This window comes from Strix uralensis, chromosome 27 (genome assembly GCF_047716275.1).
Source record: "Strix uralensis isolate ZFMK-TIS-50842 chromosome 27, bStrUra1, whole genome shotgun sequence".
Classification (NCBI taxonomy): Eukaryota; Metazoa; Chordata; class Aves; order Strigiformes; family Strigidae; genus Strix; species Strix uralensis.
This window is the reverse complement of record NC_133998.1, coordinates 5,215,470-5,243,238: the sequence shown is the minus strand read 5'-3', so window position 1 is coordinate 5,243,238 and position 27,769 is coordinate 5,215,470. Positions and strand designations below refer to the sequence as shown.

Genomic DNA, 27,769 nt, shown 5'->3' with positions numbered 1-27,769 from the left:
TCTGAAATGGAGGAGCAACCATGTAAAAAGCAGTGGAGTGTGTGCTGCATGTGTAAGATGTCAGTGTTTAAGACAGGAGGAAAGCTCTGGTCCAAGAAAGAAGAGCCTGGGTAAGGCCAGTCCTCCTGTGGGATACACATGGCCTCGGTGTGCCAGCACCATCAGCTGATTCGCTTGCAGGCTGCTCTGGGGGGAGAAGGCTGGCTCACATTTCCATGAGAACACGGAGCTCAGCACTTAAACGTCAGTGGAGTCATTCCAGGCAGCTCAGATGTGGAAGAATTTGTATGAAATGTTGAAATTGGAGATGAACGGAATAGTATAGATGTGAACTAACACTTGAACAAATATATATGTAAATAGATAGCTGATATGTCTGCAGGGGGATGTGTGTGCTTACATATACACTAAATGTGTATGTGTACATCTATATATATGCACATGTATAAATATTTTAAAAGACTTCATGTTCTGGCTTAACTTAGGTTTTTTTCTTTTCCTATCATTGCACATTTTGGCTCCAGCCCTAAGTGGAAATGTCCCAATGTGTTTCTGCTCTTCATGACCTGGCAAGGGTTAAGGGAGTTCTAGAAAGCTGACGAATCTTCTCTTGTCCCATTTCTGGAAATGAAGTCCAGTTGACCTCTGAATTTTGGGATGTTTAACATGTGAATTGTTGTTTTTCTCCCTCTCATCTTAACTCAGCCCTGCCGACGATGGGTCGTACTTACTTGCATCAGCATGGTGCGTAATAAGAAGCCAGGAAGTGGGGACTCAGTTATGCAATCTACATTTCAGTAAAATAAACACGACAGACAATCACCAGTATCTTCAGATGACTCAGTTGAAAACATTGCTTCCTAGCAGTGGAGAGCTGCCATGCTGAAATAAACCTCCAAAATTCTTGCAGTAAATGCTGGACGTTGTTTGTCCTAGTGAAGGTCACTTGCTTGAACCGAAGTGATTATCGATTGCATTTCCATGTTTTAGACCTTGGAACCTACTATTTTCCTTTGTGATTTGCTGGTTTCACCTTTGGTAGCAGGAACCTGGCTTTGTGACCTGTTTCTGTATTCAGAATAGTAAAACGCTCTGGTGTGCGCTTTAAGTGATGTGGGACTTGTGTGAGGGTTCTAGTTAAAGCTGTTTTTCGATAGGAATGGGAAAAATGAGTTCTTGTATAATGCCGTCAGAAACCAAGAACCACATTTGGGATGGAGTTGAGGGAGCTGCCTCTGAGGGCTTGAGATGAACTTTTGAGACAGCTTTATGTTCTCACGTACACGTAAATGCAATTGGAGGGCAGAGCAGTTATTACTCCAATGTAGAAGGGGTTTTTCTATTAGAATAGACAGCACACTAATGAATAGGCCAATGCAGCAGCGTTAGACCCCATTCATGTGGCTGTGTTTGGCGGGGGGAAGGGAGGTGGACTCAGCTCCATAAAGTTCCTATTGTTCTAAAAGCAGAAACATCTGCTGGAGTAGCGTTTTTGCTGAGATCAGCAGCAGGGAGCCGCTCGTTGACCAGTTCTGGTCTTTCCACTCCATATTTCGACTCTTCTGCATAATAATGCAGAATTTTCTTCTCATAGGGAGGGAAAAAATGGTTAGATTAACCGTGGGGATACACGCACTTGGGATAAATGAAAAGCTGGCGAACAAAGAGAGCTTTATGTAAGCTTGTGGCCAATAATACTCAGGTTTCGAGAGCTTGGTGTTGCTGTTTACTTGTTACAAGCTTGTCATGAATCATAAAACTCACGGGGTGCTCGTTCCGGCGGTGCATCAGAACGGATGGGGTGTGCTGGTTGTGTTTGTCCTTCCTTGTCATCTTCTGGCACTTCAGGTGGTGTAATGAACTCCATATACGTGTTGACAGACCACTGGCCTTTGCAAGGTGACTGCTGCAGTTCACTATTCTCATCTCATTTTAGGCAAAAAGGTTCAGGTGCGTAAACCTGCACCAGGAGCTTCCGATGCTGTTCCCTCCAGGAAGCGCCCAACGCCAGTCAACCTTGCCAGTGCAATAAAGAGAGGCAATAGTGCGATTTCTCAGAGACCCTTCAAAGATAGGGTTGTGCACTTACTGGCACTAAAGCCTTATAAGAAACCTGAACTTATTCTCAGATTGCAGAAGGATGGACTTTCTCAGCAGGACAAGGATTTGCTGGACAACCTTCTGCAGCAGGTTTGTACTCTGATGAAGGCAACAATTTAGGTAAAGGGAAACGTCCTCTCAGAAGGGCAGTACCTTCTGTATTAGTCTGAACGTAACCCGTGTGTCTCAGAGCTGCGGCTGAATGTTTCTCTAAAGGCCGTGTCCGACAGAAGTTTGCAGTCGACGTTACTGTTCTGCTGGGCACAGCAGAAGCCCCTCTCGGGTGTGAGCCTTGGTTTAGGTGTTTGCAACTAAGCTGTATGATTTCGGTTCACCACATCAGTCACTTAAGAGGAACGCTTTTGGTTGGTCATGGGGAGAATTGTCTAACGGAGAATCTACGAGCTGTTTGATTTATAACCTATAAATCTATTCTTTATATTTTTATTAACGTAGACAGAAAGGAACGTGTTCTGTATTGATACAAGTAATGTTTCCTATGTAAAGGAAAAAATACGTTCCTCTCCCCTGAGCTTTACATCTTTGTATTGTTCAGACCATGCCTTTCCTGCTTAGAAGTGTAACTTGTTAGGTGTGAAGATCATGCAGCTTCTTGCAAAGCATATTATTTGTATGTCAAGTGTGAAAGCTGTCTCCAAGCTGAATCAGTTCTTAACACTTTGAGTCATGTTGAAGGTGCCATTTTAGGAATTGCAGTAAATACCTTTATTGCTCTCACGGTGCAAAACACATCATGGATATTTATTTAAATGCTGCAGCTACCCTCTTCTGTATTGAATTTTTTTTTTTTACTCCTTTTCAGAGCTGAAAAGAATGAGACAGCGAGGAGTTAGCTTGCCCAAGGGCACAGGGCAGGTCATACTGAAAACGGAGTTATTGCTGGCACAACTTCCTCCTTCCCTAGATTTTAATCCTGTAGCCCTTAATTTTCCAGCAGCGCTTGAATTCTTTTGAGCACCCTTTTGAATGCTATAAGTAGATTTTAATATTAGAAATACTGTTTCTGATAACCACCTTTTATTGATGCTCTCAAAACCCCCTGGCAGGCAGGTGGTGTGTTCGGCAGTGTCCACAGTGTCAGCCTGATTGGGCTAAATGCTGATTTGGCTGTAAATGTATTGCTCGTAAACTTAATCTCCTTTCAGCACTACCAGGGCTCCCATCCACAGGCAGACACAGATAAGCTAAAAATTACAGGCTGCATTAAAGCTACATGTCTAAATACGTCTAGGTGTGGGTTTCATTGTACTCTTGCATCTCATAGGACTCTGTGTTCCTGCTGGCCTTTTTGCCTCATTTTGCAAGGCTTCTATTTTTGGGAGGCCTGGGGTGGAGCTTGCGGAGCCCCACACCAGCAAAACAAGGAGGTAGCAGCTCTCAGCCTCTGCGCAGAGAAAAATCTGCGTCGTTCTTCTGCCTGGGCTACAAGCCTTGCCGAGCAGCGTGGCTCCCGCTGCAGAAAGAGGCAGTAACCGGAGAGATTTTCAGAGTTTTTGAAAAACAACCTGGCTTTGCTTTTGTCTCTTGGGCATGTTTACTGGGATATCTAAATGTAAAACACAGCTCAAATTCTTCTTGTATTTTGGCTCAGGATTTTGGAAAGCTGACAGAACTGAAAGGAAAAACAAAGTGTTCGTCATGTAAACTGATAACTCTGCTTTCTATTTTTCGCTTATCAGGAGAGCTTTGCTGTATTAGTTCTGCAGCTTTTTGCTTTTAAATTCTTAGGGTTTTATTATTAGGTCGTAGTCTTCCTAAAGCAAAAGCAGAAGAATTAACAGCATCTTCAGTTAATTCAAGACTTTCCACTCCTCCACTTGATTTTCTGAGGCTGTCTTGCTGCTGCATGGATAATAAAAATTCATAAGCACCACAGTCTCCTGAATGGAGCGAGCAATGGAGAACGCTAATCCTTAAACAGATGCACAATATCTCCACTGACTGAATAAAAGCATCTTCCAGTTTCAAGTGTAATACAGTTGTCAAACTGGGCGGCTAAAGCGGTGAATTGGGGACGCGGTTGATCAGCCTGCTGTGGGCATAGCATTTGGCACCTCTGCCTCCGTGTCCCTTCTGTAAAAACAAATTTAAGGCTTTGTTTTCTTTTTAAACTTGCAGTGCTCTACAGTCACCTAAGAAGGGGTCACTAAGACAGTATCTGCGAGGGCTTAATTGAGGCTTCTTGGTTTGTGCTAACGTTGTATTTTTCAGATTTGTAACCAGCAGCAAGAAGTTAAATTCTCAGTCAAGCTGTGGAAAGACTGATTAAAGTGGGATAACTCTTAACAAGTTGTTTCCATTCTAATACAATTCTGCTGGTTCCAGCAGTGTTTCCTATCCGTGTAGGCACCACACAGAGTTTTGTGGGGAAACTACACATGACAGAATTGGATAAAATGTCAGAAAGCTTCTCATGCAAGTGTACTGAGCTAACTGCAGCACGTGATTTAGGTGCAGTGCCTTATTGTAAAACCCTGGGTTATAAGCTGGTAATCACAGGTTTTGTTCTTGCCCTGAAGCAGTCCTCGGGAAGGTTCTGCTCCGTGAAATCCAGCAGATGATCCGGACGCACAGTGTCATCTGCAAGTCCCTGATGCGTTCTATCTATAAGGCATTCTCTTCACTGCTCCTTGAGAAAGTAGCTTTCTGTCGCCCGTTTTACTGGCTTGTTAGTGAGAAATTATCTTCTGGCAATTGTTAACTAAGCTATTGCCACAAGAGTTCCTCTATCAGCTAATAAACTGCACCATTTTAGCTATCGGACAGGTATGATAAGTGAACGGCCTGTTCCCATTAGGCTTTATTTCCAGATATTTCCATAAACTGATGTTGTACCATTCCAGACTATGCAGGCTGAATAATCTGTTTAGATATGACTTGTTTCCCAGTAAAGTGGATATGCTTTGGAAACTCATAATAAACTGTTGCAGTGACAAGGCAAAAAGAAAGGCACGGTTTGATTAAATAATCCAAATAATTGGGAAATGAAGCATAAAGTCTCTCCTTGTTCTCTGACACTATTAACTTCTACCAGGCCTGAGATTTTTGTCTACATCTTTTTTGTTAGAACAAGTGAGAAAATTAAACCCTAACAGGTTTTTTTGCAAATTACTTTTGTTTCAGGTGGCAAATTTGAGTGCCAAGGACAGCACTTTCACACTGAAAGATTGTGTATACAAAGAAGTGCAGAAGGACTGGCCTGGCTACTCTGAAGGAGATCAGCAGCTGTTGAAGAGGATACTTGTTCGGTAATTATTCCGTCTTTGTTAATAACATCTGGAGCTTGAAAATACTGAACCAGGTCAGTTGCTATAAATCAGGGTAACCAAAGTCAGTAGAACTATGGTAAGTTGAGTGTTTGACTTGTTTTAACATAAAGTAAATCTGTTTATCATCCAGGCAGCTGTAGATGTTGACTAAACTTGACTATCGGAGTGAATGCATTCTTCAGACTGTCCTAAGCTGCCTATAAGTCATGATACTAAAAGCTAGGAGAAGAATCTGAATGGGGAACACAGGCTATTACAGTTACAAGTTAACGGTGGTTTAAAATCCAGGGAGACGAATGGATTAGGGCAGATGTGTCCAGCTCAACTCTCCACTGAAACTCTCCTTTCCTTTTTCTGTACCTGGTACACGGCTTCCTGCGCAGGCTCCGTGTTTGAAGACAGGGAGAGGGACGTTACGGTGCCGCCACGTCCCCTAAGCTGTCTCGCTCAGCCGCTTTGTGCTCTCTTCCTGTGGATGTCCCCGTCCCCTTGAGCTGTTTGCTTTGGACTTTGCTGCTTCATTTCTGTAGTGTTGTTTGGATGTTTGTTTACTGCATTTTTCCTGTGTTGCAAATTCAGTTAGTATCACCGTTGCCCTGCAAGATTAAGATTTGATTGGAGTAAAGGATGCGTGAAAAAACACGAGGCCGTTCGGGAGAGAGAAGTCCCCTAAAACACGTGTTGGTTGTCCTGCTGCCCACACAGTGTAATAATCACTGTCCAGGGGATACCTGTTCTGACGTTCCTTCCTGAAAATAGCCCTTATTAACTCTGAGTTGGTTGAGATCATAGCTTTGTCTCACTAGTTCCTAAAGATTTTTTTTCCTCTACAGATATTTTTTCTTTAGGTGAAGCCTCCAAGCTTGGAAGCTTTTGGCTGGCAGGCAGCAGGAAAAGAGAACGTATCTCCCAGTTCCTAAAGGAGAATTCTGCTCTGAGTGTTTTTATTTCCCTCTCATGGTTTTCAGCATGTTTCTACTGCCTTGGTACAGATTTTGAGATGCAGATAGAGATTTTACTTGACTTGATTTTGAGACTTACTTTATTGCACTTTTGGTTAAGATGAAGTAGAGCATGCTCCGTTTGAACGGTTTCCATGATTTGAAAGCACAGTTGGCTTGGAGATGAGGCTTTGTTAAACCAACAGAAACTTGCACTTAAAGTGCTTTGGCGTGCTAAAGGAAAAATCAGACTCATTTAAATGGCCTTGATGTTGAATTATAATTAAAAGGAAAAAATACAACTGCTGTGCAGTCTTTATGGCTTTCAAAAAAGTTAATTTCTCCCTGCAGAAAGCAATGTTTACTGCTTTTTCTAGAATTGTGGCATTCAGTTATGCGAAGGTCTAAAAATAGACCTTGGAAAGGATGTATTCAACTGTACAAACAAAGACCCACTCAGCCAATGCAGGTAATGAGGCTACAAAATGGAAAAAACATGTAGGGTTGAAGACAGTAGAAAAACATTCACAAAAAGGGCACAGGCACCAGACGTAGGACTTTACGTAGCTGGCTGTGGTAGTTGGCGTGGTTGCCTGGATCCAGCCAATTGTTAAATGTTCTCTCTGTTTTCAGGTCCAGTTGCCACTTGATGGTTCAACGGCTGCAATAATTAGCACATCTGCAAATATTAAAACCGTATCTAACAGTGCTCATGTTGGGCTAACTCGTTGCTCCTCCTGTTGTCTGTGTTTCCCATCCTTTCACTCTGTAGGGAAATGGTTTTCTGCTCTTACAAGAGCTGCTGAATTGAAAGTAGTCGTCTTTCATTCACTTTTTTTTTTTAAATCCATAATTAACATGTTAGGGCATGTGACAAGGTTGCTCAGTCTAGTCAAACGGCATCCGAAAAGCCACTTTCACTGTGGTGTTTACGGAATATCCCTGTTCCCCTTCCTGTTTTCGCAGTCTCTGAGTACTTGTCTTGAGTTGATCCGTGGCTGTTGAGATTGTTCTAAATAAAATCAAACAAAGCAGCAGCGGAAGGCAAAACTGCAGGTGTCTAAATGTTGCTGCAATACGGCCGAAGGTTCAAGCTCAGGTTAAAATCTTGTAAAAGTCGTGGGGGCTATATGTGAAATATTTTTCAAACACTGGGAAGATTATGTGTGCGCTTTAAAGCTGATTATAGCCTCTTGTGGAAGAATTTAGACGTTGGTTATTTGGGCTGTACAGCTGGTGACAAAATGACTGCAGAGCTAGTTTATTAAAACCTTTAACCCTGAAATTTTTTTTTCAGCTTGACAGCTGCAACTTGATGCAACAGTGGTTTTTCCTGGGTGATTAATAGACGGGCAATCTGGCTGGTGTCGGAAGAGTAGGGCAAAGCTGGTGTGCTGGGAGACTTCACTCCGAGCTCTGGAGAGCCCCTTGGGCGGTGGGGAGCGGAGAGACCCCGCGTGAATGTGAATTAACGCGCTTACGTGATCAGAATGACTCGCGTTGTGCTTTTTTGCTACGAGAGGTTTCTATTGTTTGTCGAATACCTCAAATACAGACCGCTGTTCTGCATGATGCAATTTAGAAGTATTATTATGAAGCCCTAAATGTAAATCCTAGTGGACCCATAATACTGTAACAGTTCCTGTTACAATCCTGCTTTTCCTTCACCCAGAGGGGCTAGCTTCTGGAAGAGGACTGCTGTTCCTGTAAAATGTTGTTTTAATGGTGCTAATGAGTGGGAGAACTTAATCCTCAACATCTGAACTTGAGTTTCGGCCCCTTTTTGGTGCGCTTGCTTTCTGAATTGTCTCCTGAAGTCAATTGTAACTGAGGCAAACTCAGCAGAAATTAGTTTAAATAATGTCTTGCTTATTGAGCTGTATTTCGGTCAATAGCAAGAATATATTTATCCTATACACTCTAAAGTTCAATGCCAGTTTTTACTAATGTGTATATGGATTGTTCTTCTAAGGTTGTAATTAATTTGTTGTAATACTTAACGTCACCAGCTCAAGAGGAAAGAGGTAAAACTGTTGGAAATTAAGTTCCATCCTCGGTGGGGAATCCTCTCGTGCCTGACAGCTCAGCCTGCCTCCTCCCTCCCTGCCACACCACCAGCAGTGTCAGTCCAAGGTGTTACCTCCATTCACAGAGAATTACAGAATCATGGGAAGGCAAGAAAGGGATAAGCAATTGCCATATGTTGATTGATATTTTCCTGTAGTAATTTCTTCTTCCTAGATTTTGTCTGAGATCGAAACTGAAAGTTTCCGAACAAGCTACTTTAATGGCATCTTCAAGCAGTTGGAATTTGAGCCTAGAAAAGGGCTCTTTGCTCTGCAGGAAGATTTGAAATACCATTTGTTGGCTTTTCAAGCATGGGATTTGAACAGCCCTAAATTCTGTTTTTCAGGAAACTCTGTCAGCCCCAGAACAGTAGCGGTTTTCAAGGAGAAGCGCCTTCCCTGAGTCCACCAAAAGACAATGTGAACTCCAGCTCTCCTCCTCAGGTGGGTGATCCCTCTCCAAGGGTGTTGGGTCTGGTTAGCACGGAGCCAGCAACCGGCTCCGTCTGCTCCTGATGGACGTAGGTCCAGGCTGAGCTGCTCAGCCTGTCTGCACACTGTAATCGCCTGCTGCTGGAGGCTGTTAGGTCAATAGGTTGTTGGGGCTTTTTTTTCCTATTTTATTAAGTTAGAGTCTAATTCTGGGTTTCCTCAGCATCTGTTTCTGCTCTGGATGCGATTCAGTGACGGTCTATGGGGAGGATCTCTGACAGTGCGTCTTTAGGTTTAGTTTTAAGGGCTAAATTTTTTTCACGGTGCCTACATCCCCCTTGGAGTTCCTGGGAGAATGAGCTTGTGTTTTACTCATTACTAATAATTGACTGGAACGAAGCAGTAATAAGTAGCTCCCAAACACGGTTATTAAAAACCCTGACCTTTTGCAACCTAATTGCCGTGACAGGTCAGAAGCAGGTTGGTCTGCTCTTGGATTTGTTGAGCTGTGAAAAGTACCTTTTGACTGGTTTTCCATGATGATAAAAACTGCGAAGGAGCTGTGTTTGCTCGTGTGTGAAGCAGAGTCTTTCCCCACTCTTCTCAGTATCTCTTAGCGCAGGCATTTCTCGCTAGCATTGTGAAATGCCGGCTTCCCTTCTCTGCTGTGGGTCAGCCCAGACAAGTTGAGTATTTATTCTCCTCCTGCCAGTGGAATGTGTAATGCCTACTTGTCTGGACAGACGCACTGAGGATTAGTGGCAAAGAATATTAGCAGGTAAAGAAATTATGTGCTTTCTGGAAGTGAGAGGGAGGCAATTTTTTTATTGAGAACAAGAACTGTGCAACTTGTTTGCCAGGTAGCTAATTCCAAATCCTCTCCTGCTCTGCTGTGGGCATGTTCCTGGTGAATAAAGAATGATCCCCTTCGAGTTAGCTTGGAAAGACACAATGCTGTTATGAGGCTGGTCTTTTTCTCAACCTGCTTCTGAAAAAATGTAGGTTGAAAATTCATCTGGCTTCTGGCTGTACATATTTTGAAAGACGCAAAAGTCTGTTGGGGATGTTTCTGGTCTCTTGAGATGACCCAATTGAAGCTTTGGGTGGTTGATTGGATCTAGAAAAGGCTGGTGAAACAGGGGCAACGAACATGGAATACAAATGCTTCCAGCAGTGCTTCTGACATGGCTTGTGTCAGACAGCAAACCACAGACAGCTTTTTATTGTGAGCAGTCATTTTTTTTGATAGTCTATAGCTGTAGTCCCTATTTAGAGAAGGGATGCCTGTTCATGGTTGCAGTTCCAGCAGAGGACTGGGATCTGGTAGTCTGGAATGCAAAACATTTTGGGAAAGTTCAGCTGTAGAACAAAGGAGAAGAAAAAGATTAGTCTGGTGATTCTGAGGAAGCATGACAGAGCAGGTATCACATGCATTTCCCACCTCCTAACCAGAGCTGGTGGAGCTGGTGTGTGTTGGCTTTAGAGAAAGGCTGGTAAAAGATGGCAGTTCTTAGCTCTGTTCTGAGACCTGTAGTCACAGCGAACGGCCCCTCCTCTTGGAGATGGACACTGCTCGTGCTGCGCTGGGAAGGCAGTCGGGGATGTTGCAAAGCCGGTTCGACGTGCTGTCTTTGCCCCTTGAGCTCTGCGGCACTGTGAGCAGCTCCTCTTCATAATTACCTTGACAGGTGGAAAGGATTCGTGCCACTGAACGGTGGCCTTGAGACCCCTGGAGTTAGCGAAGAGAAATAATAACTGCGGGGAAAAGGAGCGAATTGGTGGCTCCCTGGCAAAGCAGCCGTGCATCCAGCTGCACTTCTGTGACGGAATAAAATTTCCATTTACAAACACGTCGCAGTCCTGCCTGAGACATAAAGAAAACAATAAAATAGCCAAAAGAAATAACCAGAACTGTCGCTTGTTTCCCTCTGCGCACTAAATAATCTTTCCTCAGAGTTTGTGCAGCCCTGTGCTGCCAGGCGGGCACACACCGCTGCACTGATGGCTGTCCAAGGTAATTTTGGCTGGCTCAGGCCGGACTGAGCCCGACAGCCGTAGTTCTGGCTCTGCATTGAGCTCTGCTCTCTGCTGACTGACGGACGGGTCCTTCCACAGTGCAGCTTCCCCAGGCTAACCCGCAGTCTGTAGGCAGCTGCTTGCTCGGAGGTGTGGGCACCCAGAGCTTCTCCAAGCCCTGCCCGTGACTGTCCGGGTAGGGCTGATGGCGGCAGTTGGGAACCACTCCTCTCTCTCTCCGTTTCTTATTTAAAAAAGGGATACTCAGGTCATGTTGGCCTGTGTGACGTGGCTTTTAAAACTGCTTGCGAATGTCCTCTTTTGCCTTAAATTCTGAGAACTTAACAGTTGACATTGTCTCACCTCTTCCAGGAAATGTCTCTTTCTTGAGAAGAGGAAGGAGTGGTATTGCAAGGGTAAAGCTGTTGACCACAGAGTTGGTAAAATCAGTTGGGAATAAAATGCAGAACTTGTGAATCCCTCCCTGCTCCAGAGGTCTGAGCACATCTTTCCTTCGCAGGGACTTTGAGGTGCTCTAAATGACATGCCAGGACTAGAAGGACGGATGTTTTTATGGTTGTTCCAATTTTTTAAGTGTCTGGGGCAGGAGGAGGGTGAAGGACGGGGTTTTACTTCTAAAGGGCTCGATTCGAAATAGGGTGCAACGAGAGTAGACTGGGTTGCATGGCCTGTGCAGGAGTAGTGCAGATCAGTAATTGCTGATGTGATGGTGGGTTTCTCTGAGCTCTCCCACCGAGCCGTGAGCTCCGGAGCGGTGTCAGTCGGGAAGCAGCTTGGGATGGATCAGCTTCTGTAGGACCTGGCGGTCCTGGAGCCTGTGTCCAGGACCAGCCTCTGAGCTGGGACACTGGCTGGCAGCTCTCGTTGATAGCAGAGCTCTTTTTCTGGGGATATTCCCCTGTTCTCTGGTATTGCACCACCACCTAGTGGTAACAGCATCAAAATTGAGGCCTCAAGACTTCAAGATTTTTTTTTTTTTATCCTTTTTCCTCCCCAGAAACGATCCCAGCCTCTGGAGTTTATTGATCCCCTGGCCAACAAAAAGCCCAGGATCTCGCATTTGGCTCACAGAACTCAGCCCACTTTCAACGGGAAACTGAATTCCTCCAACGGGAAGGACACTCCTGCCCCTGCCCTGCCGCCGGCTCTGCCGGAGTCGGTGAGCTCCAGCTCCAGCCTCCCGGTGCTGGAGCTGCCGAGGCCTCACGATCCCCTTTCGGATGTCAGCAATGACCTGACTCACAACGGCAGAGACTGTGAGAACCCGGAGACGGCTGACAGACTGACTCATCCTTTGTCAACAGACTGTCCCCAAACGAGCAAGCACAATTGCAGCTCGTATGTAAAAACCAAGAAAAAATCCAAAAAGCACAAAGACAAGGAAAAGGAGAGAAAGGAGAAGAAAAGTGAAGAGAAATGCAAAGAGGAGAAGCAGGACTGTGAAGTAATAAAAAATGCTGACTTAGTTAGTGTTCCCCAGGAACAGGTCACAGGTACGTATGGTCCGAGAGGTCCTCCTGTACGGCTCGTGCTAAGATAATATTGGTATCGGCTGCGTATGGTTTCTGCCCCAGATCTATTTGAGGAAAGAGGTTGTGTGTCCACTCGCAGAGGCTCTGTGGTTAACGAAATAATATCGCTGTCCCTACCTACAAATCAACAAATGCGCTTCCTCTCACAAGAGGATATCAGGTTTTTCCTGTTTAACCTTTCATGCTGTTTGGAACTGCCTCAGACCGTGTCATGTTTCTCCTTGTTAAATTAAAAGCTGTATTAATATATGGGGATGAAAGGCAGACATCAAGATCTGTTGGAAAAAGCAGTGCTGCTTGATTACTTACAGCTCTTCTGCTCGTGTTGGGTATTGTGATGACTGTTGTATTGATTTTTAACTCGGTAATGAAAAGTTAGTCACAAAAGCTTTTAATACTGGATACAAAAGAAATGATAGATAAGTCTTGTGATAAATGCTGTTAGAGCAGTACACAACCAGCTCCTTCAGGCTTAAAGAGCTTCCCTGTTGTATCCCACTATTACTCTGAATTTCTTTCTTCAAGGACTAACACAACGGCGAAGCTGTTACCTGTTGAGATGCAATGAAAACGTTTTCCATCAAACCAGTGTATTTCTAAGTCAGTTCTACGTGCTCTTAGAGCAGGGAATACAGGTCGGGTGATGCGATCCGTTCCCTTGCCAGTGTCTGCAGCTTTCCTGTTTTCTGCTGTTTTGTCGGGATTTGTTACAACTCCCCAGAGCAGTGGAGCTTCCCCTGCAGCCTTCAGTAATATCGCAGTCTTGATCTGTTGTTAAATTTTTTTGCATCCATCTTGTTTTCCTTTGCCCCATTACTACTTTCAAAGTTCCTCTTCATGCTTGGTGCTGGAAAATCATCCAGTTTTGGCCCAAAAGGGACACGAACTTGAACTGGAAACTAATTTGTTGAATTCCTGGAAAGGGAGAGCTTTGTAGGGCATTGGGGTTGTTATGATGATGCTAGTTCTCTCCTTCCCCACAGCCTTTGTAGCACCTGCAGAATGCATTTTGACTGCTCACCGGTGATTTTTAATGACGCTCTGTAGTTCTGATCATCGTGTGGCACTGCAGAACCGCACTCTTCAGATACTTCTTCTCCTTAGATCTTACTTTTGTAGGTTTTTTGTGAACGTTGTTTTTCTTCCCCACGTACCTTGTGTCTTGAGTGGTAGCAGATAGATACGCACACATTCTCTCTCTAGATGTATATTTTTGTCAGTGTTTCTTATAAAAAAACAAAATACCCTGAATTCTTTCTTCATGAAGTTGCTGACCCTTTACCATCTTTTTCTGCTTTGCTTTAAAAACAGTTTAATGACTGGCTTTTTGTTAATTAGTAGGAGTCGGTTTTGTTCCTGGTGCACAGCTGATGTATGCGAGGTAACAAATCCGAGCTGGACTTGGGAGTAATCATAAACAGGATGTGGTCAGTGGCTGCTTGGAGCGTGTACAGCCAGCTCACATCTGAACTGGGATCTCTCCTTCTCCACCTTACTTCATACAGACAGCACGGGCCTCATCCTGCTCCTTTTGTCCGCAGCAAATGGCTGACAGCCTCCCCTAAGTCCCCCTTGGGCCAGGGGCTGTGGGGAAGCAGAGGCTTTTTCTCCAGGGAGGTTTGTTCAAGAGGTGGTGGAGGGACCTTTGGGGTCCTTTCAGCAGTCAGTAGGTGGCACTCATAGGCAGAATAAACTTCCTTTTCTCCCGTTTTCTTCCACGATCTGCCTTACCCACATTCAGCATCTTTCACGCTGGTGGTCACGTAAGGATGAAAGCAGGATTGTCTGCAGTAGGAATTTGAGACTGGGGTGTTAATGACACTGTCTTTTCTGCCATTCTTCCACTCTGCTCAGGAAAGCCTTTCTGCGGAAATCCAGAGAAAAATCGATTTTTAAAAATATATAATTAGGTTATTGCTTTTATATGCCTGTGTTTATTACTGGGGCATTTCCTGCTCCCTGCAGTTTGTCTGGGGCAATAACTGTGAACTGGTGTAGGTGAGTGTAGGGACAGGTGAGTCGTGGGGGTTGCACGTCCCTTTGCTGTGCATCTGGGGGAATTGTGCAGCCGAGACACTCTTGCTCTACGTAACAGACTTGGAAAGAAGATGGAAGAAGAAATACACTTTTGCAAAGGGTTGAGTTAAATCCTTCACAGCCTTCTCCACTTGCCTCTTGTTTTGCTGCCTTCCCATGGATGCAGTTGACTTTCTGATTAGGGCTTTCAGTGTAATACACAGTTTATGAGAAATATCCCCTTTCCAACCTGTATCCAACTGCTTTCACCTTCCAAACTAGTAATGCAGTGTTTGGTTTAGGGTGAGGATGAGGTCTGTTTCAGGCTCATGTTCAGAATCCCGTTCCTCCTGAGGTCTTTGGTCCCTTTGCTTAAGGGGGACCAAAGACCAAAGGTCCCTTTGCTTAACGTTCTTAGCTGAGCCTTGCTTGATTCATGTTTCTTCAACTTCATAGAGCAGAGTTCACTTTGATTCATCTACAGGGCGGTGGGGCTATGTGAGGAAAAAGCTGCATGTCTTCTAAACCTCTCTGGTACCCTGTGGGAGTCTGGAGTATTAATAGTAGGAGTCTGAACCTGCAGCATTAATAGTAGGAGTCTATATAGTGTAGAATCAGGGGAAAAGAATGTGCACCTTGCTCAGCCTCTGTTCTGCTCATCTGGACTCATAAATGTGTCTCGCACTGTAGCAGTGGTGATATCAGTGTTATCCCTCCCTGCAGGCAATGTTTATAAACCAATTAAATTAAGGTTTTTTTTGCTACTCAGTGCATTGGCTAATGTTGATAGTGTTTTGCTGACAGACAAAAATGTTAGAGGAGCCTTGAAGTTTCAACCACCTTATTGTGGATCTTCTGTGTTTGTCAGTTCAAAGCAAAACAGGAATCCTTCAGGATTCAATAACCTGTATATTGCAGATAAGTTTATGAATTTGCAATTTAATTGCATAGAGCTATAAACAAGTTTTTATTTTTTCAGGTTTAAATGGAACATGCAATAATTCTAGTGTACCAACATCAACTTCAGAAATGCCAGATTATTTATTGTAAGTATATTTATCAGTTGCTTCATCACTTTGGGATCGTGTTTCAAGCTAAAAATCACAATGTGCTGGGGTTTTTTGTTGGACTTTGTTGTTACTGGGTAGAACTTTGTAAGGTGGCCTTAAAAAAAAAAAAAAGACTAAACCCAACTTTGCAGATAGTTTCTGAGACTAAACTTAATCTGTTCTTTACCTCCTCGTGGAGTTCAAGGTTATCTTCTTATAAACAGATTGTTCAAGTACTTCAAGAAACATTGCATAGCTTGAAGGGGTTTGAAAGGATTAAACATCTCCACGTTACAGTTGGAAACTTTGAAAGGAAATTATCTGCTTTAATGTTACGGAAGACAGGGCAAGAAAGGATTTTGAGAGGTTAGCTAATTCTTCCCCTGTTCAGAGCCAAGATCATCTACATAAACCAGCGAAATATTCTTCATGGGGAGGTTATAACCCGTGGGTTAGGATGTGAGTTGTTTCACCTCTTGACTTTTTAATCAGATCCCCTGGAGGTTAATTAAACAATATACTTGTCTGCTGAAGCACAAAAATCCCTGTGCATAAAGCCAAAAATCTGCATAAACCCCAACCTGTTACAAACAAAGCTCTTCGGTAGCGGAGAAGCGTGGCTGTGGGTGATATTCCCTGTGCACGTCTCAGCCTGGGCTTTTAGTGCCATCGGATCTGGTTTGGCCACGCTGTGATCACTCAGAGGGAAGAGGAGAAGGAGGTGGTGTTGGCTCTTGGCTCTGCAGGAGCAGTCCCTGGAGCTGACTGGAGGATATAAAGGGTCCCTGCACGGTTACAAAGCTGCGGTTTGCTGGGCTGCATGGACCATACAACCGACCGCTTCGGGCTGGTGTTTCCAGTGCCCTTCACAAGAATGCAGATGGCTGGGCGGCTGGTTTTCTTCTTGCAACAGATGTGCTGATCCGCCCTACAGAGGGATATTACAGCTGCTCAGTCCTTCTCCACAGAAATAGTGTAAAGTTTATGAACTCCTGTGAGGTCCGTTGCCTCACCTTTTGGTACGACCTGACTGTTTTGATGGTCAGCTCCTTAAATGACAAGAGCTGTCACTGCTGTTGTGATCATGGAGGCCTGTGTTTCATACTAGTGAGGGCAGCTTCCTTATCTCATAGCAGCATATCCTGTGTAGATGCTTATTTATACCAGCAAGGAGTCAGTTCTTGAAGGCTAGAGCCTATTTAGGTTAACGGAGTAAAAGTTTTCCCTTAATTTGATACCTAAGGTAGTTTATACGTGTTCATGCACGGCACTGGCACTGCTGCAGACAGTAAGGTGGCAAATTAGAGTCATCACCTACAGAAAGATGAGTTTTACTATCAGAGAGGACTGGCTGCTGGGCTTTCTGCAAAATGCCAGGTTTAATGGCTTTTTGTTGAGCGGAATAACTTTGAAAGGGCCTCAGAAGGCGCAGCTGTTAAACGTGGGCTCTCGTGTTCGGTTCACGTTGGGTATCTTCAGGAGGTGGTGGAAATACAGTCGGGCTATTCAACGTGGTTTCGTGTCGTGCGCTTGCCACATAATCGTACTGTGAGCGTTTTGCAACGATAGCTGAATGCTTTTTGTGTGCCTTTAAAGACTCTAACACTGGAAGCATCGTATTCCTGCTGTTCCAAGGTCTGGCACAGATGCAGAACTCCATGTTCTGCGGGACAGCAGGAGTTAGGAAAGCTGTAGCAGTACTATCTGAATGTCCTCCTACACCCTCAGCTGCTCCCAGGCTTTGCTGTACCTGCATATTCCACCCTATCTGGCATAGATAAGAAATTTTGGGAGCAAACACTGTCTTGTTTTACACAGAGGTCAAGGCAATAATCCTGACAGTTGCCTCCGTGCTATTATAATGCAAATCACAAGAGACTGTTTTCAAATGCAGTCACCTGGTTTTGGCATTGCAATATTCGCGCTGTCTGGAGAGAAGACTTAATAAACCAATTAACTAAATTATTCTCCCTGCAGAAAATACGCAGCCATTTCCTCTTCGGAGCAGCGTCAGAGTTACAAAAATGACTTCAATGCCGAATACAACGAGTACAGAGACTTGCACGCCCGGATAGAGAGGATAACTCGACGATTTACGCAGTTAGATGCCAAGCTGAAGCAGCTTTTGCAGGGCTCTGAAGAATATAAGGTAGAAACAGAAATATATCTTCTGAAAAGCTAGTTCTGCAAGCTTCAGTCGCTCTGTCTGCGGGGCTGTTTGGGATGGGTTGGTGTCTAAAACATACTGCCCAGAGCCCAAAAGTGGCGGAGGCAGAACGTGCACACAGCTGACTGCCTTGTAGACTGTTCTTAAAACAGCTCTGTGTTCTTTCGTTTTCAAGCTGGAGCACACATCATGGTACTTGTTGACAAGGAAAGGCCTCAGTGAGACAATTGGTGTCTTTAGCCAAAAGCTGCTGGAAGCTATTAGTGTATCCCAGCCAGAAAACTCATACTCGCACATATGGTAGCGTATCGGGGCTGGAAGGGGAGTTAGTGTGGGGTCATCTGTTTCTCTGGAATCTTTGATCTTAATAATGTAGCATTATTCAACTTGTCAGACTGATTTTAAAAGAGCTTTAACTATTCATTATCTTGAGAAAGTAAGTCTCCTTGAGTATAATAAGCAGATTTTTACAGAGCACCTATTGTACTAAGCACTGGTCCCTCCCTCAAACACCCTTCCCCTCTCTTTGAGAAATTCAGTGATTCCTCACTGAATAATTTTTATATCTCGGGGAAAAATTAGTCTGAGGTGTGGAGAAAATGTCAATTATCCTGCCAGCCCAAGTGCCCGTTACAGGTAGTTCTCATGGCTGGGGAACAGGGCCTGATCCTTCCAGTGCTTCTGGTGTCAGCACCAGGACAGGAATGGAGTCAGCGAGGCTGGTCGTAGCCATCAGATCTCACAGGGGAGGTCGCGGAGGGAGTAGAGTTTGGTTGGTATTTGAAGGAAATGTGTATGTTGAGCCGTCAGTAAATGCTTGCCTACTGCAGTAGGTTGCAGGACTGTTGGCTCTTTTGAAAATAATGAGCTGTATTTTCCTTTTTTAGACCATCCATGATCAAATTTTACAGGAATATCGGAAAATTAAAAAGGTGAGTAAGAATAATCAGCCACAAAAAAGGCTTTTGAGTGTTGCCTGTAGTGACTGAAAGAGATGGGTAGTTGCCAAGTGGAAAAACCCAGTCTCTGAAGCATTCTGGCAGATCTTTGTTCAGCTCGAGCTCGCCCAACAAGTGGTGCCTTCCTGGATCAGAAGGGGTCTGGGGGGAGTTGAGGCTGCTCCTTGCATCCCCGAGAGCATTCCGCTGTGTTGGTTTGATGCTAGTGCAGGAATGAAACGTGTTAGATTAGTGCCTTTATCCCCTTGAGGAAAGAACTGGTTGTGTTTCAGATGCCCAGGCTGAGTGATAACGGGATCCTCTGGGTTTTGGGGTGTGCTGGTGTGTTTGGGATGATTTGGGCGCAGTCTCTAGTAGGAATCCCTTGGGTGCACAGTCCTGCAGGGCTCGGCGGGGCTTTTTGGTGTGTGGGGCACGCAGAATATTTTACATCTCTTCGTGTGCACGTAAAGTGAGAGTTGTTGACTGGTGGGATTTATGACTTAGCTGGATGAGGTAGAAAGGCTGAGGCGGGCTGGGGCATCCAGACACTTAAGAGTGGGTTTGGCCTTTAAATCTACAAATACGTCCCTGAGCCCTGTTGTCGCTGAGGGATTTAGGAGCTTTTTGAAGAGATTCCTTGCGTGTTGCAAGTTCATCTTTGTTTTAAAGCTCCCAAACTTGCACAACTCGCTGCTGACGTGGGGGCAAAGGGCAGGTGATGCTTGCTGGAAGTCAATGTGCCTGGCCCAGCTGCTCCCAGTTAGGCTGAGCCTTGCTCAAGGTGCACTCCTTTCCCTGTGCTGAGGCTCCTGGAGCTGGTTATTGATGAAAAGAGATTTTGTTCTTTGCCTTGTTTGAACAGAGTAGGTCCATTTTAAATGGGTATCTCCTCTTCCAGCTAGAAAAGCTTCACTCCTTGGTCATTTATTTAGGCTATGAGGTCTGACGGCCTTGTCTGGGTTCAGCATAGCTGTTGCCGAGTTCTGGAGAATTGCCTTCTGTCACTGCATTTTCATTTTTCTTTACAGACTAACCCCAATTACAGCCAAGAGAAGAACCGCTGCGAATACCTCCACAACAAACTGGCTCATATTAAAAAACTGATAGCAGAGTATGACCAACAGCAGTTTTAGCTGGCACTAATCTGGACTGGGTAGGGCAAAAAAAAAGTCACCTGGACGTTACGTTCCCTTTTATACAACTAGATTCCTTTCAGAGACGAGCATTAATTCATCTTCGTTGAAGAACTCGGGGATTCCTTACGATGCCGAATCTGTCATGTCCGTGTCTGAGCTGGGTCACGAGCCCAGTGCCCCGCACGGTCCTCTTGAGTTTTAGCCTCTCTGAATGTCGGAATGTAACAAATGAAAAAAAAAAAAAAAAAAATCTGCTTATTTGAAGCCAGCGTTTGACACTTAAGGGAAAAGTTGCCTAAAGTGAACGAAGCTCCCAAAGGTTAAGAATCAGTAGTTTTCATGGATTAAAGTTTGGCATGAAGTGTAATTACCCCTGGCCCAGGTCCACTGGGTTACAAATTGTCCTTCAAATGGTGAGGAACTGGAATGCTGCTAGGTTACCTCCTTCTCTGGCACCTGCGACTGTTCATATGCAAGCTGTCTGCTCTACATGGCACCGCGTTAAATACACCAAGTACCCAGAGCTCTCGTTGTTTGTTCCTGCTTTTGTCATCTCCGGTGTGTGCTCTCTTGAGGTGGTTGTGTCAGGAGGAGGGGAGCAGCCCCGGGGAGCTGCACTGAGTGCCTTGTGCAGTGCAGAGGTGGATCCTTCATGTTAAAAAACAAAAAAAACAAACAAAAAAAAAAACCAAAAAAACAAAAACAACAAAAAAAACCCACACCAATTTTTCTTTTTTTTTTTTAAATCCGCTTGTGCGTTTGGAGGCAGCGGGTGTAAACGTTTTGCAGTGGCCTCTCCAGCATGCGCGGTCCAGTCTGCCTGCGTTAACCTTCACGTACCAGTGCTGGGAAGATTGAGACCTGTCTGTCTTTGACTTTTATAATTTTATACCAAGGCAGCCAATTTTATTAATTGCTAATGAGACTATGGTCTATTTTTGTATAAAAAAAAAAAAAAAGCATCTTTTTCTAAAACTGTGCCTCCCTTTTTTCCTTTTAGGCCAAGTGTTTCAGAACCTTTCTTGTCTTATAACTGCAGTATTACTGAAGCTTATCAGATAGTTACCCAGAGAAGTTATTTTATTACCTGTACTGACCCGTAAGAGAGGAGGGGGTGGGGGGGCGGGGGATGCGATGCTTTCTTCTCCTGTTTTTTATGTATTTCCAAAGAAGCAGCAGCAGAAAATCATTCTCAGAACAGGCGCCCGAGTGTGAGAGAAGTTAGGTAGCGTTTTCCCATGCGGGTCACTTCCACTGTTGTGCTTTATCTAGCCAGCTTCTCGGTGCGGTCTTTCTTCTTGATTTTTTTTTTTTTTTTTTTTTGGACTTGAAGGGAACATTTTTAGAGTATGGCCAGGGTGTGAGAAACACGCCAAAAAGCACAAAGGTGTCCTTTAACTCTGCTATTTCTTTCTCTCCCCTCTCCCCTTTTAATCCTGCCAGCCTGTGTGATTTGACTTCTTCCCGCTTCCGTTTATCTCAAAGTAAAGGATTACTTTCCTGTGGCGTCTCCTTCCCTTGGAGGTTGCACTGAAGAGTCTTTCACCCTTTGAAGGAGCGGAATGGCAGAGTTAAGGAGGGAAACAGTTCTTATACAAGGAGTATTTTTTTTTTTCCGCCCAAAAAAAAGTGGGTCCATCTGCTGTATTAAAAAAAAAAAAGAAGGAAAAAAAAAATTAATAATAATTCCATTCTGGCTAGATTGGTTTTGCTGCATCGTCTGGCCAGGGCCACCGCTTTGCTTTGTCACTTGCAATGTTCTGAGTTTCTCTCCCTGCCGCGTTGCACCCAGCGCTCACCAGGACTTTGCCATCCCCTTCTTCAAACAAAAACCTGCGGCTGAAGGGACGCGGCTGAGCTGCGTGTTACCCGCCCACCGACCCTCGGGCCGCGCACTGCCCCCGGACAGCCACGCTTTTCTGCAGAACCCAGACCTGTTCGGAAGCGGAGCGCGGTGGAGGAGTGTGGGGGGGAAGAGATGTGATGTCCAAGCAGCGCCGTGGCCCACAGGGCGAGCACCCGGAGAGCCCCAACGAGCATCGCGGGGCTCGGGGAACACTTGGGTCCCACCTCTCCTTCTCCAGATGAAGACAACTGGAGGCGAGGGCAGCGTTTCCCTTGTGGGCGTCCGTTTGTGTGACGTTGCCGGCCTCCGGTGCTTCTGCTCATCAGGGAAAGCTGGAAAATACACGAGAGTTAAAGGCACGAGGAGCTTTTGTCCAGAAAACTTTGTCCTCCTGCTCGCTGGGGTCCTGCACCTGGTCGGTGCGGGAGTCTAAGCAGTAAGCGGTGGCTGGGGGCGATGTCCGAGCTCAAGCCTGGCTTAGGCCCCGATTCCAACCAACCTCCCATCGCTGTGGATTTGTGCACCGAGGTGGATTTCACCGGAGCCGCCGGGATCGGGGAGGGGGCCTTGGGCTGCGTGGAGGAACCGGGACACCACGTTCCCTCGGACCCGCTCTCACTGTGTCACTGCAAACCCCCGTCGGTGCCAGAGCGGCGGTGACCGACTCGGTGGCAAGGCTGAACTTCCCAGCGCCGAGCCGCGGGGCTCGGGGGGGGCTTCGTGTCCCACTGCGGTGCGCGAGGAGCCCGAGACTCGGATGGCAGAAGAGGCAGCAGCTACAAACCCAGGATGAGTAAATTCTTCCATGGAAACACTTCTCCTTCTGATCCTTAATATTTTGAATGGGGTTTTTTTGTTGCTTTGGGGGGGCAGGGGGATAGAGATGGATCTCAATCTTTATACATCTGCTATAAGATATTTTTGCAAACAGAGTTGTATACAAAGATGTATTGTGTACATTTACATGTATATTCTGGAACTTCTAAAATTTGAATATAAAAACTGAAAATATTTAATGAATATCCAAACTGTGAGACCCAATTAGCATTCAACAACTTTCTGCTTCACTTTTTCTTTTGGACTGTGTTAAAGAATTGTAGTCGAATCTGCCTTTTTTTTTTTTTTTCTTTTTAGAGATTATGAAGCTAGGCAAATTTTGTGCTTTTTGGGTTAATAGAAACCAGTTCTAGGTGATTAAGTATGATCTTAACTTATTGATACTGTGTTTTACTTTGTAATATTGTACTGTGGATAAAACTATATTGAGCCATGGAGTTGGAGTTTACAAAAGAGCTTTTCACTTTGCCAAAACGTTACAATTTAAAGGCAGCATAGTCTTCAGCTTTCCTAATCTTTTCTTAAGAGCTAGTGTCTTTTTTGTACACTAAAAAGCTGAATGCTGATTTTGCAACATATAATAAATTCACTGTATTGGAAAACAAGCGAACAATAAGGTTGTATGTTTCTTTTCAGTGCTTCTTACTGCAAGAAAACTCAAAAGGGAAAGGTGATAAATGGTTGGCGTGGAGTTTGAAAGCAGGAGAATTAAAGGAACCGAGTCAGTTGAGTGAGTTCAAGTATCAGAGCTGTAGGTAAGGAGTGTTAGGAGGGAGAGGTGATCGCTGTTGCATTTTCCAGCTGCTTGCTGCTGCTCTGGGAAGAGCTCTGGCCCAGAAGCGCTGCGGCGGAGCAGCCTTGCCCGTGGGGAGGCCTTTGGTGCTCCGGTGGGATCGGCCTCTCCGTCCAGCGGCAGGAGCTGGGGGGCTTCCCCCTCCAATGGCATTAGCGCCCAGGTGGTTTTTTTGGGGGGGGAAAAAGCTGCTTTTTGAAGAGGCACCCACTGCTGGTGCCAGCGTGGAGGTGTAGAGGGGAGTCCCAGGAGCGTGGGCTCGGCAGGAGCAGCGGGAGGGCTCGGAGGGGGTGTCGGCAAGCGAGGTCCTCACTGCGTCCCTCGTGCTGGGTTGTGGTGGCTCTTCCCGACAGCCCCAGCCCTGCTCTGGGGCTCCTGGCCAGAGTCCAGACCTGGTGCAGGTGCCTCCCCTCGCCAGCTCTGCCTTTGCAGAAGGGGCTGCTGTGTTTCTCCCCACGAGCTGAGCTGGTTTTGACGTCTGAGCTCGCTCGCGTGGGGGTGAGTCGCGTCCCGGGGGGGAGCTGGAGCAGGGACACTGCTGCTGCCAGAGCAGTGAGGTGGGGACGAGCCTGGCGTCAATGCTGCCTGTCCACGCTGCTGGAGCTCCCACCTCTACCCGCAGCCTGAATCATCCACCTAAAGCTCAGGAATCAAACAGTCTGGGTTGTATTGAGACTGTCCTTTTACTTTTTTTTTTTTTTTTTTGCTGTCACAATGGCTGCTTGCTCTGGCCCTGGCTTCTGCAGCATCCCTGGGTCTGCTGCTCGCTGTGGCTGGAGCGGGCAGAATAAAACAGAGTATAAAAACGCTGCAGTAACTGCTCAGTAGCGTAATATCCTCTGAATAGCTTCTGTTTTCCTTCAGTAGTTGCCGTGCTGCCTGCCTGGGGATCCCTTCCTCCAGCAGTGGATGACAGGCACAGGTTCACTGGTCTGGAGACTAAAGTGCTGGCAGGTCTTGCCTGATCCACCCCTGTACGTAACGAGCCCGCGTTCGTCTGCCGCTCGCTTTGCTTTAGCGCAGGATTTCGGATTCAACCTCCAAAATAGCAAGATACAGAGAAGGTAAAAAGAATCCAGCAATCAATTAACGTCTTAGGGATGTCTTGGGTTTTGTTTTGTGGTTTTGTGTTTTTTTTTTTTTTTTTTTTTTAAAGGTTGGGGGGAACAGGGAGTGCTCTGCTCGGCCCTGTCTCACCAGCCGTGACCTTGGAGTTGACACAACAGCCCGAGCACCCGCGCGGGGCAGTGATGCTCCCACGGCCACCCTGGGTTTGCTCCCACGAGGCCCTCGGTTACAGAGCAAGAGCCGAGACACGTTGGGCGAGCTGATGCTCTTGTAAATCCCCAAATCATCAGGTTTTTAGTTACAAATACCGCCTCTGAGCCAAGCTCCACGCCCTCGGCCCCTGTTTTACCATCTTTTAATTCCTCACTTGTGCGAGCTTCCCCCCTTGGGGCTGATGAAAGCTCCTGTCCCTGGGGACGTGCGTGGGGACGCTCACCCAGGATGGGTCCCCATCCCCTCCTGTCCCCCCTTTCCTGGGGAATTCCTCTCAACCGCTGGCAGCTCCGGCCCTGGCCGGGGTCACGCACTGAGCTCATTAACTCGGAGCTGCCCCAGTGGAAATTTACTGGCTGTGGCTGTTGTGCCAGAGCCAGCCCAGCTCCTGCTGCTGCTTCCTTATCTGCACCCCGGCAGGAGCGCGGCTGCCAGCCCTCCCGGGGGGACACAGGGCAGCATCGGGGTCACGCTCTGTCCGTGCCAAAGCTGAGCCCCCCAGGAAGGTTCCAGAGGAGCCCTGACCTCTGATAACTCAGCTCACACCTGGGAAAAGTGTCACTTTACACCGCACCAAGCACAAGCTGCCCTTAAATTAGGGTCACGCACATGTGGGAAGGCAGAGGTGACCCCGCAGCGTCCTGGCGGCCTCGCTCGGGGTTGAAACTGCTTGAAACGCGGTGAAAGTGCGGTGGGTTTTTCCTGTGCACCTTTTGCTTGTGGCTCGTTGACAGGAGCAAGCTCATTAGAATAATTTGTCCTCGACACGGTCCGATGGTGCTGGTCCTTCTTGCAGAGCAGCTGCTGCACCTCCACCGCCCAGCACAACCACCCCCAATCGCCCGTCTTGGCCGTGTCCGTCCGTCCCTTTCCATGCGTGGGTCTGTCCTTGGGCACGTAGCACCCGGTGGGTGACGGCATCAGGGGAGGGAGAGGAGGACAAGGAGCTGCGAGCAGCTGGCGCAGGCCGAGATAACGAAGCCTCAGAGCCTGGGGATTGTTTTAAACGAGGGGAAAAAACCCAAATGCGAAGGGAGGAAAACGCAGCCAGGGAGCGCTGGGGCTGTTTGTGTCTGTAACACATAAATCTGGGGCTGCTTGGGTTGGCCTGGACCTGCTGGGAGGGATGGGGGGGCTGAGGGGGGGGCTCCTGCCTGCGTCCCCCCGCCACTGAGCCCTTCCCGGCGCACAGAGCATCTCTGCCAGCACCGCCGGCTCGCGCAGAATCAGGCCCTGAACCTGCTGATAATGAACCACCGGGGAGTTTGTGCTGCCCCAAATCCCACAACAGGGGGGGTCCCAGGGCAGGGGGGGCGCTTTGTGGCCCCGGATGCCCGTCCCTGGAGGGAAAAAAAAAAAAGGTTTGTGGGGGGTGTCTGGTGGAACAGGGCGGGTGGGCACCATTGCTGGGGGAGCGGGCCGGTCGCTATGGCTCCGTGGCTCGCCTGGCCCCCCGCCAGCCCCCGGCAGCTGGGGAGCGAAGGCGCTGGGCCGCCGGCCCGGGCTCCCGGCCCATGGACGCGTTGGGCGAGCGGGAACAAGGGAGCCCCGCTCATGCGGTGCCGAGCGTGGGAGGAGTGGGAAGGGAGTGGGGGGAAGGAACAATGGTGGGAGTTATGGGAGGGGGGCAAAAAAAAAAAAAAAAAAAAAAAAGGAAAGAAAAAAAAAAAAAAAGGAAAGCAGTGGAAAAATACCAGTTCTAGGCCCCTGGCAGCGCTGCCCAGACCCTCCCCGCCCCAGGATTATTGTACAAAGAAATGTTATTTTTGTTTCAATAATTTGCTGAGGCACTGGCATTCCAGCGCGGGGCTCGTTTTGTCCTCCAGCCCAGCACCAAGGGATCATTGTTCCTCCATGGCCGAGGGGCCGGACGCGGCACCCCCAGACCCCCCCCCCCCCCAAACCCCAGCACCGCCATGTCTGCCACCACCGCTCCGGGCAGGTGCCCCCCGGGGTTGGCCTCGGTGGGTCCCACCCTGCTCGGTGCTGGGAGGCTGGTGGCAGCGTGTCCCCGTGGGTGGGTGGCAGCGGAGCTGAGCTGTGTCCTCGCCACGTCTGCGGGGAGCGAGGGTGGGGAAGGGGCCGGGGCCCACCCGGGCGTTGCTCCTGCTCCGGGGGCTCCTTTGAAGCGGGGCCTGGCCATTGAAAGGCAACCGGGTCCCTGGGGGGGGCCACCGAGCGGGGTGCCAGCCACGGCCCCCTCGCTGCTGCGCTTTGCCCTTTTCTCTGCGGCGGCCGGGAGCGGCCCCCGGGCAACCCCCGCGCTGCCATGGCCGACATGTGGGGTGCGGCCTCACACGGGGCCTGGCTGCCCCCCGGCATCGCCGCCGGTGGCTACCGGGGAGGGGGGAAGCGGGAGGGGCTGTGGGGTGCACATGGGGGGGCTCTAGGGTGACACTGTCAAGGCCTTTGGGGTGCCCATGCCCATGGGGTGCGGGATGCCGGGGTGCCAGTGCCAGGGGTTCAGGGGTGCCCATGTTGGGGGGCTGCAGGGTGCTGGTGCCAGGGCTTTTGGGGTGCCCATCTGGGGGGCTGCAGGGTCCCCATGTTGGGGAGTGCAGGGTGATGGGGTGCCAGTGTCAGGGGTTCAGGGGTGCTCCTGTGGGGGGCTGCAGGGTGCTGGTGCCAGGGCTTTTGGGGGTGCCCATGCTGGGGACTGCGGGGTGTGGGGGCTCTGGGGTGCCCGTGTGGGGGACTGCAGGATGCCGGGGTGCCAGTGCCAGGGGTTCTGGGGTGCCCATGCCAGAGGCTGCAGGGTGGTGGTGCCTTTGGGGTGCCCATGCTGGGGGCTCTGGGGTGCTGGGGGCTTTGGGGTGCCCGTGTTGGGGGGCGGCAGGGTGGTGGTGCCATGGCCTTTGGGGTACCCACGCTGGGGGGCTCTGGGGTGCCCATGTTGAGGACTGCAGGATGCTGGGGTGTCAGTGCCAGGGGTTCTGGGGTGCCCACGTTGGGGGGCTGCAGGGTGCTGATGCCAGGGCTTTTGGGGTGCCCATGCTGGGGGCTGTGGGGTGCCGGGAGCTCTGGGGTGCCCCTGCCGGGGGTTGTGGGGTGCCGGGAGCTCTGGGGTGCCTGTGCTGGGGACTCTGGGGTCCCCGTGCCAGGGGCTGCGGGGTGCCGGGGACTGCGTGGTGCCCATGTGGGGGGCTGCAGGGTGCCGGGGTGCCCCTGTTGGGGGGCTGCGGGGAGCCGGTGGCTGCAGGACGCCGGGCCGGGGCTGGCGGCACCGTGGGAGCGGCGGCTGGGCCGGGGCCCGTGGGAAGGCGCAGGGCCCCGGCAGCGCAGGAAGCCGCCGGCCCGGGACACTC

General features: G+C 48.0%; 1 protein-coding gene across 2 annotated transcripts in view; it reads left to right on the top strand.

Annotated features, from left to right (window-relative positions):
• The window catches only part of ELL (elongation factor for RNA polymerase II), a 55,993-nt gene extending 32,998 nt beyond the window's left edge, over positions 1-22,995 (top strand). The window contains exons 5-13 of one of the 2 annotated variants that reach the window (XR_012626568.1): positions 1,937-2,190; positions 5,245-5,369; positions 8,745-8,841; positions 11,864-12,359; positions 15,394-15,460; positions 17,441-17,612; positions 18,518-18,562; positions 19,600-20,265; positions 21,151-22,995. Coding sequence is in view for 1 of the 2 variants with exons in the window: in XM_074851782.1 (XP_074707883.1) it covers positions 1,937-2,190; positions 5,245-5,369; positions 8,745-8,841; positions 11,864-12,359; positions 15,394-15,460; positions 17,441-17,612; positions 18,518-18,562; positions 19,600-19,704 (1,361 nt within the window). In the remaining variant the exon portion in view is untranslated. Of the gene's footprint in view, positions 1-1,936; positions 2,191-5,244; positions 5,370-8,744; positions 8,842-11,863; positions 12,360-15,393; positions 15,461-17,440; positions 17,613-18,517; positions 18,563-19,599 lie in introns of both variants that reach the window. The other variant, XM_074851782.1, reaches the window with a different exon arrangement.
• Positions 22,996-27,769: the final 4,774 nt, after the last annotated feature.